This window comes from Aulonocara sp. 'chitande type north' Nkhata Bay, linkage group LG9 (genome assembly GCF_057382095.1).
Source record: "Aulonocara sp. 'chitande type north' Nkhata Bay isolate Kocher_YH1m ecotype deep benthic linkage group LG9, A_spYH_male_GT1.1, whole genome shotgun sequence".
In the NCBI taxonomy this organism is placed as follows: domain Eukaryota; kingdom Metazoa; phylum Chordata; class Actinopteri; order Cichliformes; family Cichlidae; genus Aulonocara; species Aulonocara sp. 'chitande type north' Nkhata Bay.
In genome coordinates this window covers 34,327,477-34,340,617 of record NC_141352.1, presented here as the reverse complement: position 1 = coordinate 34,340,617, position 13,141 = coordinate 34,327,477, and the positions used below count along the sequence as shown (strand labels likewise).

At 42.2% G+C, this 13,141-nt stretch overlaps 1 protein-coding gene across 4 annotated transcripts in view; it reads left to right on the top strand.

Moving 5' to 3' along the window:
* Positions 1-13,141, top strand: part of adarb2 (adenosine deaminase RNA specific B2 (inactive)) — a 228,777-nt gene that overhangs the window by 172,539 nt on the left and 43,097 nt on the right. For all 4 annotated transcript variants that reach the window (XM_086307240.1, XM_086307244.1, XM_086307243.1 and 1 more), the window contains one exon: positions 6,385-6,499. In XM_086307240.1, the coding sequence (XP_086163366.1) occupies positions 6,385-6,499 (115 nt within the window). The remainder of the gene's footprint in view (positions 1-6,384; positions 6,500-13,141) is intronic.

The following is a 13,141-nucleotide window of genomic DNA, read 5'->3' as shown; positions in this document are numbered from 1 at the left end:
GCACTTTTGCACTGGGTGCACTTTTCAGACCACGTCCATCTTTTGCACTGTCCGTGGCCCTTTTTGATGAGTTTCAAGTTTGATGAATAATATGTTAAATAATCGCGTTCTCAGTTCTGACCAGAATAATTGCTTTAAACAGCAGAGGCAGAACTACATTTTTGTATATAACCACCTACAAATATGTAGAATCACATGTATTTAAGCATGTCAGTGCTTGACTGGTTGCTAGAGGGTTGCCAAATGTTGCTAACTGATGTAGTTACAAACAGGCTTGAGTGCGACTTGGATTTCAGTCAGACCAGACAGAGTCAGAGGTCACTGTTTCTTTCTAATTTTGCTTTAATTTTGCTAATTTCAGCTCCCCCTGATTCGAGCTGATTGTGATATTACGGCAGTAAATTTCATCGTGCGCAGCTGCAGATGTTACTAAATAACCGCCGTTGCTTGTTTTCTCCACCCTCGGGATGCCCGGAGGAATTGCCAAGTAAATTGGTCAGAACTAATGCGGCAAAGACACCAGGTGGGCTGAGCAACACAACAGCCACTACAGCAGTTTCCTGAGGTGCATTCAGAGTGCAGTTTATATCAGTTACCTGAGACAGAGTTTGAATACCAAATTCCCAAACGTAGCTGTAGAGGAGCGGCGCTAACCTTGATGTTGATCCGAAAGCAAGCCAGCCGGTCCTCCTTCTCGCTGTGCGGCAGGCCGATGTTCTCCCTGACCGAGGAGTGAGATCCTTGGCCCCGTTTTTCTGCCACATTAGGCCCACACTAAAGGTGGCACTCAACTCCCCCACTGAGGAATGAGTGTGCGTATATGAGTGTGTGTATGTGTGTGTCAATGTGAGGGAAATGATAGGGGGACACCGTACAGACAGAGGTATGTATTTAGATATTTGATAATATAAACAGAGAAAAGAGAATGCAGGAAGGGAGCTGAGGCCTTTTTTTCTTTTCAGTCGGGTGATGCAGATTAGGTTCATGATTATGCTGTTTCCATGTGGAAATTATAGGTTCTGAATCACAGTCGGCACATCACTGCCCTCTATCACAGACCAACCTGAGAGACAGAGTTAGCAGGAGGAGAAAAAAGGAAGAGAGGAAAGGAATGAAAAAGCAAGGAGGTAAAAAGATGAGACGAGAATGAGGAAAGACGACTCGACAGAGAGAGAGAGTGACAGAGATGAGAGGAGAGAGAGTTAAAGGAGAGGTGGAGGAGGAGGAAGAAGCAGGAGGGAGGGACAAAAAGCTGGGCTGTTTGCCAGGGTCTATTCCACCTTTGCTCTCCGGGCCTTTCCGAGCTGCCACGTTCTCTCACCTCTGTAATGTCATCAATGAAAAGGCCTTTAGGAGGGATGGAGGACTTGACTCTGGGTTCAGAATGTGCCCGACACCAGCTGACGCTGCCAAGCCAAGCAGGATTCTGTTCAAATTAATTGGATGTCACTTTCAGGAGCAAGAACCAAGGCAGGGTTTTTTTTCCCCACAGGTTTTGTTACTGCGTGTAGAATCAGAACATTTTGCAGGACTCGTGGCAGAGCGAGGATGGTTTTCTCTTGGTAATCTTCTACATACTAGGGATTATTTTAACTGTGGAATTTTAATTATAAACTCAGAATAAATTGACAGAAATGTTGCCAAATATTACAAAATTATCATTAAATTTCCTTGTCTTTGGGCAAAAATCTATGTGATTTATATTTTTGCTGGTTTTACTCGACATTTAATGAATAACAACTATCCACACTTTGCTCTAACTTTGTGTTTTTTAAAGGACAACATCCACATTTTATAGAAGGCAAAGCAAATGACTGGGTAACAAAAACAATTGAGGCTCTTTGTGTTCATATGAAATTATATGTTTAGTTAATTTTTCAAGCATATTATTAAAAAAAACAAAGCAACACATTGTTACCAGGTTGTTCTTTATTTCTTTATTGCTGTAGAAACTTGTTATTCTGACATGTGAGATTTATGCTTTTTATTTTACACCCTCTACAGGTCATTCACTACACAACAGGTGTTCCACCCATTACAGGTATCAAATTTAGACTGTCAGTGTCAGGTTTACTAAACAGGACAAAATAGCTTGTTAGCAGCACTCCCAAATAACGCTCGTAGGTGCGATTATCTTTACGGGCGATTAATAAATTTACACAAATTATGTGTTTGTTAGTTGTTACACATTATTATGTCTTTTGCAAAAGTGGTGGAAGAGTAAACTAAAAACAGAATTTCACTGTCACCGCGTAACATCTAACAGGTTTTAATGGAGTCATTCATTCGTCCCTCCTTTGTAAACTTTGATGGTTTTACAGCAACAGCTGTTAATATTGTTGTACAGTTAATATAGTTATAATTGTAGATATTCGTAACTATGTAACTATATGGTTATAGTTATTCATATTAACGATAAAGTGAAAGAAAAAGACTGAGTGTCCAAGTCCATCTGCTGTGCTGACATAAAAATACATTAGTGAGTATCAGCTGTTTCCTATTAACAACAGCACAAAAGGTTGGATTTTTTTAACAGGGAAACTAATTACTGTTATTCCACACATGCTGCAGGTCACTGAGTAGGGCTGTGCGTATTAAAGGTGCAGACTGTTAGTTTAAAAATGGATTAAAGCTACTTACAGTAAATGTGTCTGTTTAAGACCTTGAAAAATGATCTGAAGCGACTGATAAAATGAAGAAAGTGAAGAAATCTCCTCTATAGCTTTATGCTGTGATGTAGAGCAGCTGTCCTCAACCTTTTTTGCACCACGGACCGGTTTATGTCTGACAATATTTTCACGAACCGGCTTTTAAGGTGTCACGGATAAATACAACAAAATAAAACCAGTACCGGTACCAAAAAAGAAGAAGATTTATTCATAACACACGGGAAAAGACCCAGGGAAACCGAGTTAACGATAAAAATGATTAAAAAAAAAATAACGATAAAAACCGATAAAAACCCTGAAAACCATAAATTTCACCCCTGAGCCTCAACTCTCGCGGTTGGGGAGCGCTGTTGTAGAGAGATGAACTGAAGCTGGGGTATGGCAAAGCTGCTTGTACCACAGCAAAGCTGTTGTTCTGGTCAGTCTGTATTCCTGTTATTTATGGCCGCAGGCTCTGGATAGCGACCTCAAGAATAAGGCTACGTTCACACTGCAGGCGAAAGCGCATCAAATCCGACTTTTTTGACCTTATGCAACAATATATCCGATCATGGTGTGACAGTGTGAACAGCACAAATCCGATATTTTCAAATCCGACCTGGGTCACTTTCGTATGTGGTACTGAATCCAATACATATCTGATGTTTCAGAAAGCGACTGCTTTATATATATGTCGCATTAAATCCGTCTTTTACGTCACTGACACAAGACAGACGCCAATTATAAGCGCCCGAGAAGATATCGTGAACGCTTCCTGGCCATCCCGTGTAGATGTCAGTGAAACTGTTGGGAAGACAACGTGAACATTTTATTTGTACTGTATAATCTGTAGATTCTGCAACTATCCTTTGAAGCACCGCTCCTCTAAAACAGCAATAAGGATCATTATTAGGCCATATGTAAATAACAAAATGACTTTATAACTTAAAGCAAAATTGGGAAATGTAAAGTCCGAAACAAGTCTTTATATTAACGGCCATCAGTCAAACAATACTGTTTGGTCTGTGTCTAAACAAAGAGCGCTGTGTGTGACGTCTTCTTTTGTGCATGCGGGTTCACACTAGAGCGCGTTTGCTGTCACATTTTATTTGTAGTGTGAACAAGCAGACATAAAAATCGGATTTGATCAAAAAATCGGAATTGCAGCCTAAGATCCCAGACTAGAGCCACTACTCCTCCACATCAGGAGCCAGCTGAGGTGGTTCAAGTATCTGGGTAGGATGCCTCCTAGGTGAGGTGTTTCCAGCATGTCCTAATGGGAGGAGGACATGCAAACCCAGGACACACTGAAGGGATTACATCTCTCAGCTGACTTGGGAATGGCTTGGTGTCCCCTCATCAGCTGGGGTGGGTGGCTGGGGAGAAGAAGGGCTGCCCTGTAGATCAGACCCGGATAAGCAACAGAAAATGGTTGGATATCTATCAGAATGTGGATGCTACCCTTGCTATGTGTTTGTCCAACATGAAAGAAAGGCCAGAGATGTTATTCTTCTTTTTTAACGACTCTATAATTCTGACCTTCTGCTGCTCGTGTTGTAAACCAAGCAGTTGTGTTGGCTGAAACTCTTGGCAAACGGCCATGATGGAGTCCAGAAGATGCCAGTTTTCTTTTGGACTGGAGGCACAGTCCAAAATGTTGTGCAGTTGTTCCAGTAGATCATCATGAGGGTTGACTGTGTGCAATATTTGGCAGTGCAGACTGTCTAGAGTAATATAAGATGAATTGTAAATGCACTGGCACTTTTCTACTCGAGCACTCAAAGGTCTTTATACAGCATGTCTTATTCGAGTGTCTTCTATCTAACATACACATGTGTTCATACTCCAATGAATGCATCAGAGACCAATTTGGGGTTAGTATCTTGCCTAAGGATACTTAGGATACATGCAGGAGCAGCCAGGGATCCAAGCACCAACCTCTGGATAGGTACAGTACCTCCTTGCACCTTTAAAACTGTCTTGAATTGAAAAAAGAGGCATTTTTGTATACCTGTTTATTCACTTCTGAAACATGTAAAACATTATTGTCATAGTCCATGTCCCAAACTGTTTATTTGGTTTTGAGCTGTCTCGTGAAGAGTTTCTTGGCTTTAAAATGTCTTTTGGCATGACAAAGCAAAATATGCCTTATAACTATATTTCAGAGGTGAATCTGGAATGAGGATGTTTACTGATCATTGCCGCTGACCGTAAAACCGAAAACTGGCAGCAATGCCGAGTAACAGTGAAGTGTTAGCCAAGCATCAAGTAAATAGTGGTAGAGGAAATGTGTCTTTTCTTGTCTTCGTTGCCTGTTGTTAAAAATAAGGAGACTCGCCTCAGTTTTGACCTGTCACCCAACCGTTAGCTGAGAACCTCTGTGCTAAGTTATTGACCGTGATGACTTTTCACTGCTCCTTCCTGTTCTACTCGCCGAAAAAGCTTCGGGCTGACACCGGTGTCAAAGCACCAATATGCCCGTGTCCATACATACACACCCACACGCCACCCACCGCAACACAAGCTGTGAGCACCTCCACCGCCAGTTCCTACTGTGAGAGTATTTCACAGCCTTGACGAGGGCTATAATGTGCAATATGCTCATTCATTTGCTCTCCTCGCCTTTTTTTCTGTTTGCCCTTAATCTCTCTGCTCCTCTCTCACTCTGTACGTCTGTTACTGTGGCATCTGTTGATGTCCTTTTAGCCACTGCGGGCTTCAATCTGTCCAAAAGGCCCACTCCACTGCCACTCTGTTGCCATCTTCCAGTGATCCGTTTGCGCTCTACAGTTGGCGTGGAGACTGCTTGGAGACTAAGCCCTTAATTACTACTCGAGTAAAGAGCATTAAAAATTCCAAAGGGTGCGAAAACCGTGCCCATGTCTCGGCAAACATCTGGTGAACAGTGTGGATTTAGTGGATGTCTGGTGAGAAGTGTTGAGTCGGAGGTGGAGGGGTAAATGTACATAGAGAGCACAGTTTTATTTCATACTTTGCATTTTATCTCCAGTAAATCAGCATGTGTAATGTCGGTCAGACCGAGAAGCAAAAACAGCAAGTTTTTAGAGGCGCTCCAAATGGCAGATGGTGGAGGAAATGAGAACTGAAAAATGGTGTCCAGCACGATCGTGCACTCCAGTGAAGTCAGACAGGAAACAATGGGGTCTGGGACAAGTGGCTTTTATTTTGGGATATGCTGGCAGAAACGATAATGAGTACATGACAGCATATAGCCAACTCTTCTGCTGTTAAAGTTAATGGCTGCTCAATGAAAACTTTACATTTGCATCACAATTGCAACACTGCTTTGTCAGATCATGTAAGCGGGAAGGTTAAGTAGGGAAGAGCTTAACAAAATGTGCATGTTGTGTCTCTTTAACAACCAGACGAGGATATACAGATTAAATGCATCATCTAAGATCTAAAACACTCATGGCTATCAGGTATCATTGATTTAATAATACTGTGTGTAGAGCTTTCCAGCTGAAACCTTTCAATAATAATCAAGTTGCTGTGTGCTACTGTTGGAAATCTTTTTTTTATACCGATGCCTCGAGCATTTCGATGATCTCTATGCACTCATAGCTAAACAGGTAAGTTGGCTTTTAGGATAATCTCCCTAAACCTCACTCTGTTTACCTGAACAGGTTAACCAAGTGCAGCAAATTTAAACCCGGGTAGTCGGTCTCCACAGATTGTGTCCAGTAGAAATTAAGGGAGCGATTGTGTTTTTCAGGACTTTGCTGATTCAATATTCCACTTGGTGAGGGAGAAGTACCGGTCGCTGGTGGGCGGCTGCAGTCCTGTGCACGCTCGGCACAAATCCCTGGCAGGCATCGTAATGACCCGAGGTATGGCAAATTTCATTGACTTTTATATATCACTTTGAATTATTGAAGTGGTGCAATATAAATTGAGACAGTAAGGTGGGGGGGGAGTGAGTGAGTGAAGGAGGGAGAACAAGGAAGAGATGGGGAAGGGACTGTCTGTAGGTTGAGAAAGAAATGACAAACTGAGGGTGGGAAGAGGGAGAAAGTTTCCACTCCATGCTGTACCTTGCACCCTTACATGAGAGTATACCTTCCTGATGAATTATTGACTGCTTAGAATCTCTGAGGAGAATGAGACATGGTAGTGAGTGTCAGTCATCCTCACTGCATACTGGACTTTCAGTGCTCATGGAGCTTTGACAGGAGTTCCAGATGTCACAGTGGGAATTTTAACTAGATCACCTTAATCTGAAACCTGACGGAGTGACTCAGTGAAGGAACAGTAAGTAGGAGGAGGCTTCAATCTGCTTTTCTCCTAAAGTGTGAAACAATGAGTTCCATTTCTAGACATTTACATGACTACATCTTTGTCTTACAGGAGTGCTGTTTGTTGTAGTCGATCGGGGCCTCCCACACACAGACGTGTGTTATTTCTGCTTCAGCATATTCCACACGCACTCCACATCACTTATAATAATTCTATAGAGTTGCATGGCACACATCCACGCCAGGATGATCTCGCATTAAGTTTATACGAAGTAAGCTGTCAGGTTTCTAAATCTGTTTTTTATAAGCAGGGGTGCACAAAAGTGGGTCGCAGGTGCGCATTCGCTGTCAAAATAAAAGATGCTCACCACATTAGAAGTTGCAACGCGCGTTTGCGTACATAAGATTCTCTGGAGGAGGACAGACATTTGTTTAGAACTTAAAGATGTCGAAGAAGCAAGCTCCTTTAAGCAATTACTTTGGTGTTCCTCCACCTCCAAAGAAATGTCAGAAGAAGTCCGAACCGCAAAAGAAGCACGTGTTCTCGGAAAAGTGGTTGCAGGAAGTGAGCTGGCTTCAAACAAATGATGAACGCACAGAGATGTGGTGCAGAATATGCCGTGAAAATCCCACTCTAGCGGACAAAAACACTGCCTTTTATATGTACGCAAACGCACGTTGCAACTTCATATCTGGCGCATGTCTTTTATTTTAACAGCAAATGCGCACCTGCGGACCACTTATGTGCACCCCTGTTTATAAGAGAAACTATAACTGCGTTACATAAATGTAAGGTTAATCGCACCAAAGACCTTTGTCTTGAACGTTCCTAGCTGTTATCTGATGGTGTGCATTTCTGCTGTTAGCTTGTGTGTCATTGTCTGTTACTGAAAATTGTTGTTGGGATATGCTAGCTTTAGCTGTTAGCTGTTGCTGTTAAGGCCCCATTTCATTTATGCTAACCTTGTTAGCATTATTCTTACAAGGTTAGTATTCTCCTGAACAGTAGGTGTCTCCACTCAGACTAAACCTCCACATCCTCCACACAGGAGGAGAAGTCGTTAAAACCCGTCAAAACTCAGCAGCAGCACAACAACTACCACCTGTGGCTTGTGACCAATGTTCCCTCTAAGCTGCGTTCGTGCGTACTGCTGGCACGGTCTCTGCGCAGAAAAAATCTGCGTTGCGCACAAAAAAAAGTTCTAACCTGAATTGAAATTAAAGTAAATACGTTAACAATTCTGTTTTGCAGTGTTAGTCAGTAAGTGACTGGCTGCTCCAGTGTGGGATTAGAACGATGCCACTTTATCCCATAGTCCAGCCAATCACGTGATTCACATTCACGCATATGCGCAGCTAATCCACGTCGTTGACAGGCTATGACAGCGTCCTTATGTGCCAACACCGGTGTTTTAGCTAGCAAAGCGGCGTGGCTGATGTGGAGTGAAGCCACGTTAATGACAATGTGGACAACCATTGGAGATGTGAGCAGGACAGACGGAACAATTGACGGAAAAAGTGTGGACTTCATACCAGTTCTTAAATTGTGTTGATAGGCCACGTAAAACCAGATTTGTGATAAAAAATATATGCAGTGTTTGTTTTTCTTCCTCAATACTGTCGTTGTTTATATTTACTGCGGGGAGAAACGGTAAAAACAGCGTTTTATAAGAAAAAAACGCTCGAAAGCACTCTCCGCCTGTGAGCAAAGATGAAACCAAAACACCCCACCCTTTCCCATTGGTCGAAAAATGTACCATGTCGACCAATCAAAACATGGCATTTAGTTGTTAAGAAACGGGAGGAAGTTATAGGAGTGACGGCGTGTTTTGAGATGTGAGAGATTTGCGACGTTTAGCGCAAATCTTGTGTAGTTAGTGTGTAGTGTAGTCAATAGTTTTGTTGTGTGTGTCAGAACAATGAGGCGACTGCTGAATGTTACAGGTGTTACAGCAGTGACACATCTCCTGTTGTCAGGCCTGCAGGTATCAGGCTGTTGTTCTCCTTTATCTCATAGTGGACAGAAATTATTTTTTGGAGTGGCACAAATAATTTGTGTGGCATCAAATTTGATGCAGAACAGCTGATTGTTCTGTAAATAGTTTGAAATGTTTATTTAAAAAACGCCTCGGCTGCATTTTTAGGTAAGCAGCTGCAAAAAACTGTTTGTTGTTTGCAAAACTCAGTAACTTTTTTGAAGAAGTAACTATATAATTAATTGCCCAACATTGGTCTTTATATACTGTATTTTGCAGACAGAGAGTTACAGGACTCTCCCAGACCACAGACTCAGACTCATAATACAGGTCAGAGCTTTATAAAAGAAAAAAAAAAAAGAAAGTTGTGTTTTCAAAATTGGAGTTCGAGTTATTTTTACTTCCAGTAGTGTTAACATACTACACAGGTCACGAACAAGATTTATTTAAATTTTCACTGTAAGTGGGCTAAAGCAGTTAATTAAAAGTAGTCTAACATAAATGCTGTAATTTGATTATTTTAATAAACCATGTAACTTGGATGGATTCGATGCTGGCGTGACCACAGTGCACACGTCTGCTGTTGCTCACAGTGGTCCAAGGGACCGCTCAGGGAGTTTGTGTGTTCGCTCAGACACATGAAAAATTAGAGGGAACATTGCTTTTGACCACAGATGTGATGTAAATTTAATGTCAGTAGCTAGCTGGCCAGCTAGCTAGGTAGCTAGCTGGTGTTTTTTCAGTCAGACAGGAGATTTTGAAACACCAGGGAAGCTGACCAGTTTATCACTGAGACCTTTTGTTCATTGGTACCCTAGAAAGACCTCACAATAGATAAGATGAAGGCTGAAAGGCTTTTGGTTAGCTTTTTTCTGCACACAGGACAGTGTCTGTACAGCTAACCTTTTCATCCGTTATCATTCCAAACACACACACAAGATCGTTAAACAACCTTTGTGTAACAATTCAATTGAAACTTTGTTAAGCTTTTTTATTTAAAGGTGGAAAATTCTGAATTTCCATTATACAGTCTGAGAGCAGGGTAAGACAACCTAACCCAGGGGTCGGCAACCTTTCTGATGGCGAGTGCCATTTAAAATTTCCTCAGAAGTCAGTGTGCCATATGATTGCATTAGCAAAAGATTTAATAACGCTCTATATGAACAGTTACACAATATATAGAACCACTTTATAGAATTATATTTGTTTGCAGATGTAGGCAGCTATCAGTGAATAGTTATCAGCTATTTTGAAACAAAAAAAGACACTTTTTATCCATAACAAGAACAGCAAATGAACTGTACAACAGAAAATACAAATGCTATTTATGGTCTCCTCACAACAATGATAAGCAAAATAAACTGGGCCAATATGGCATATCTGTTAATACAGAGATACACATGTTAATGGGATCTCTGGTGTCCCATTCAGAAACACAGGTCTCCAAGTGTCCAGCATTCAGAGGGCTACCTGAGGACTCATGTGAGAGAAAATCTGCTCACACAGATATGTAGAGCCAAATACAGTTCATAAACAGTTCATAACTTCCCTTCAACTCATTCATGTCACCTAAAAGGTAAACCTGTTTCTCCATCACCTGTTCAGCTCTGATGATTCAGTAAGGACATCTCCTGGTTTCATCTTCATGTTTCCCTCTCACCAGGTATACAAACTGACATCCTGACCAGCAGCATTACAGCTGTGGCTCCAGCAAACCTCAGCTGACACTAGAAATTAATATTAAATAAATTCTAACAACAGCTGATCAAGCTTAAATGTGCTGCTGTTGTTTAGTGCGACATCCGCCGGTTTCCTCTTTCTGGCGCAAAGTGGGCGATAAACAAACAAGAGAGAAAAGCCAATCAGCTGATCATTGATGAGTTTCATGATTAAAGTAGCAACAGGAGAGGGAGGGGGGAGAATGAGAGAAGAAGAGGCAGCTGTGCAGCGTAACGACAGAATAAATCCACCTTTGTTTCTTTTTCCATTCTAGCTGAAGTACGGACAAACTGCGTCTCTTCTCAGCTCAACACGAAACGCATAATATTTTCTCTGAATACGAGACGATTCTGTCTTTTTACGGGACGGTTGGCAACTCTACTAACCTTATGAATAAAAAGTTCACTATCAGTAACATCATAGCACCCACCCAGCTGTATAGAAACTCCGTCATGCTAGCTCACGCAGTACGAGTTATTGTAACTGACTGTGAAAAGTCAGCACAACAAAAATAAACTCCACCTAAACTTGGTTTATATCTGACCCAGATAGACTGCAGGTCATAACTTCTTACCTGAAGTTCAGTTCACCTGACACTCAGACCGGCGTCTGCCTCGGGTCTCTCCTCGTCCTGCCTCCCCTCTCCCTCATCCACCTGCTGGCCTCCACCACTTGTTAATTTTACTGAATCTGTGGAAGCTCCGCCATAGCCACCACCAAACAACTGAGTTATTTTTACACATCAGCCAGCATCTGGCCAATCCACCACCTTTCATTGTTTATACCGTTACAAAAATCATCGGCCCATCAAGCAAATGCCCGGTATGACCGATGGCCAGTCCAGCTATGGTCGTGCCATCAGTTAACCCTTCGCGTGCCAACAGGGTTGCCGACCTCTGACCTAACCTAACCTGTAACAGACTCTGTTTTCTGTTTTGTTTTGGGGTGTTTTTTATCATTTAAAGATAAAAAATCATAAAAAAAAAGTAATGGATCAATTATTAACTTAAAAAAAAAAAGAATGAGCCAAATTTTGACATATTTTCTTCACATATCAGTAAATAAAACAATAACCTCCACCCCAAGAAATGAAAGGCACACGTAAATTGAGATAAATAACTTATGCAGCAATGCTATGTGAGAAGATATATAGTAAAAGTCATGGTACGAAACACAGGGCCTTCGCTCTCTCTGGGATCTACTGTAATATAAAAAATGACCACACACACACACAGACACACACAGGTGTCTTATCTGGCTCTGTGGCTGCAGGCTGTGGGGGTGCAGGGGTCAGCGAGAAGGGATTGGTATCTCAACTGTCTTTGGAGTGCAGCAGCTCATCAGTTTAGACTAAAGTGAGGCCGGCGCTCGTCCTGACCTAATCCAAACCCTCTCCTCTCCCTCCCAGTAATTGCTTCTGTTTGTTTATTAATAGCACACATTATCTTCAAAGATCCAGACATAGGGCTGCCGAGTATTCGCAGTAAGGCGGCGGCGGCAGCAGTGTGGTGGCCAGAATCCGTGCAGTCAGACACCAAACTTGACAGGAACACTGGGGAGTCCTGTTCTGCACCCCGCCCTCCTTTTCTGCCACTCTCCATGTCTCCGTGGCTTTTGCCTCGAGAATATTAATCAAGGTCCGTCTTTTAACCATAGACAGAGAGCGAACCCTCCTCCCCCGCCCTTGCAGGAGTCCCACCGAGACATTTGAGCTTCAACCTGAGTGAGATTAGCCTCACCACCAGGCTGAGAGTTGTGAGACGACTACCAAAGTAAAGTGCCAGAACGCATCGTCAGAAAGTGTGGAAAATCTCATTTGAATCAATCTGAATCGCATCAGCTGTCTGGTGATGGTAAACAGTGCTCATAGAAAGATGCTAAAAAAGAAGCACACCCTTTTCCTCCTTTCTTCTTTCTTCAAATTTGTTTGTTGGGATGGAGTGAGAAAGCCGTCCTCCGAGGCTTACCCCAGGGACCGAGAGAAGAGACGATAACAAAGGGTTTCAAGCAAGTTAATTACAAGTGTAAGTTAAGCTATGGTTCGAAGTCTCCGCATCCATTTTCAAATAAGGATTTCTCTACTCCTAATCTGGTTTTATGGATGTTGCAAATTTTAACATTTAACAATCACGTCCGACAACAGAGCAGAGATGCACGCGGGATTTGTTGCAGCAGCGAGAATTTGAGAGCTCCAGCAGCATTCCACAAAGACAGCCTTATATGTTGAGAGCGATTTCCCGTTAAAGCTAATAAAGATTCAACAGGGTGCGTTCTCTACTCTTGCCAAGTTGTGTGTGTGCGTGTTTTTTCCTTTTCCTCTCCCCTGCTGCTGAGCATTTTCAGAGATTTGCTGCGATTCAGACGACACGGTTTGGATGACATTCAGCGTAATCACCCAACATCTTGTGATGAAAGAACACATGATAGATAGGATTCATGAAGCACAACCTAAATGGCATATAAATGAGTTGACTAAAAGTTGACCTTGAGAGCTTAGTCTGCTTCAGAAAAAAATGTTTTAACGTCTGCGTTATGGTGCTCA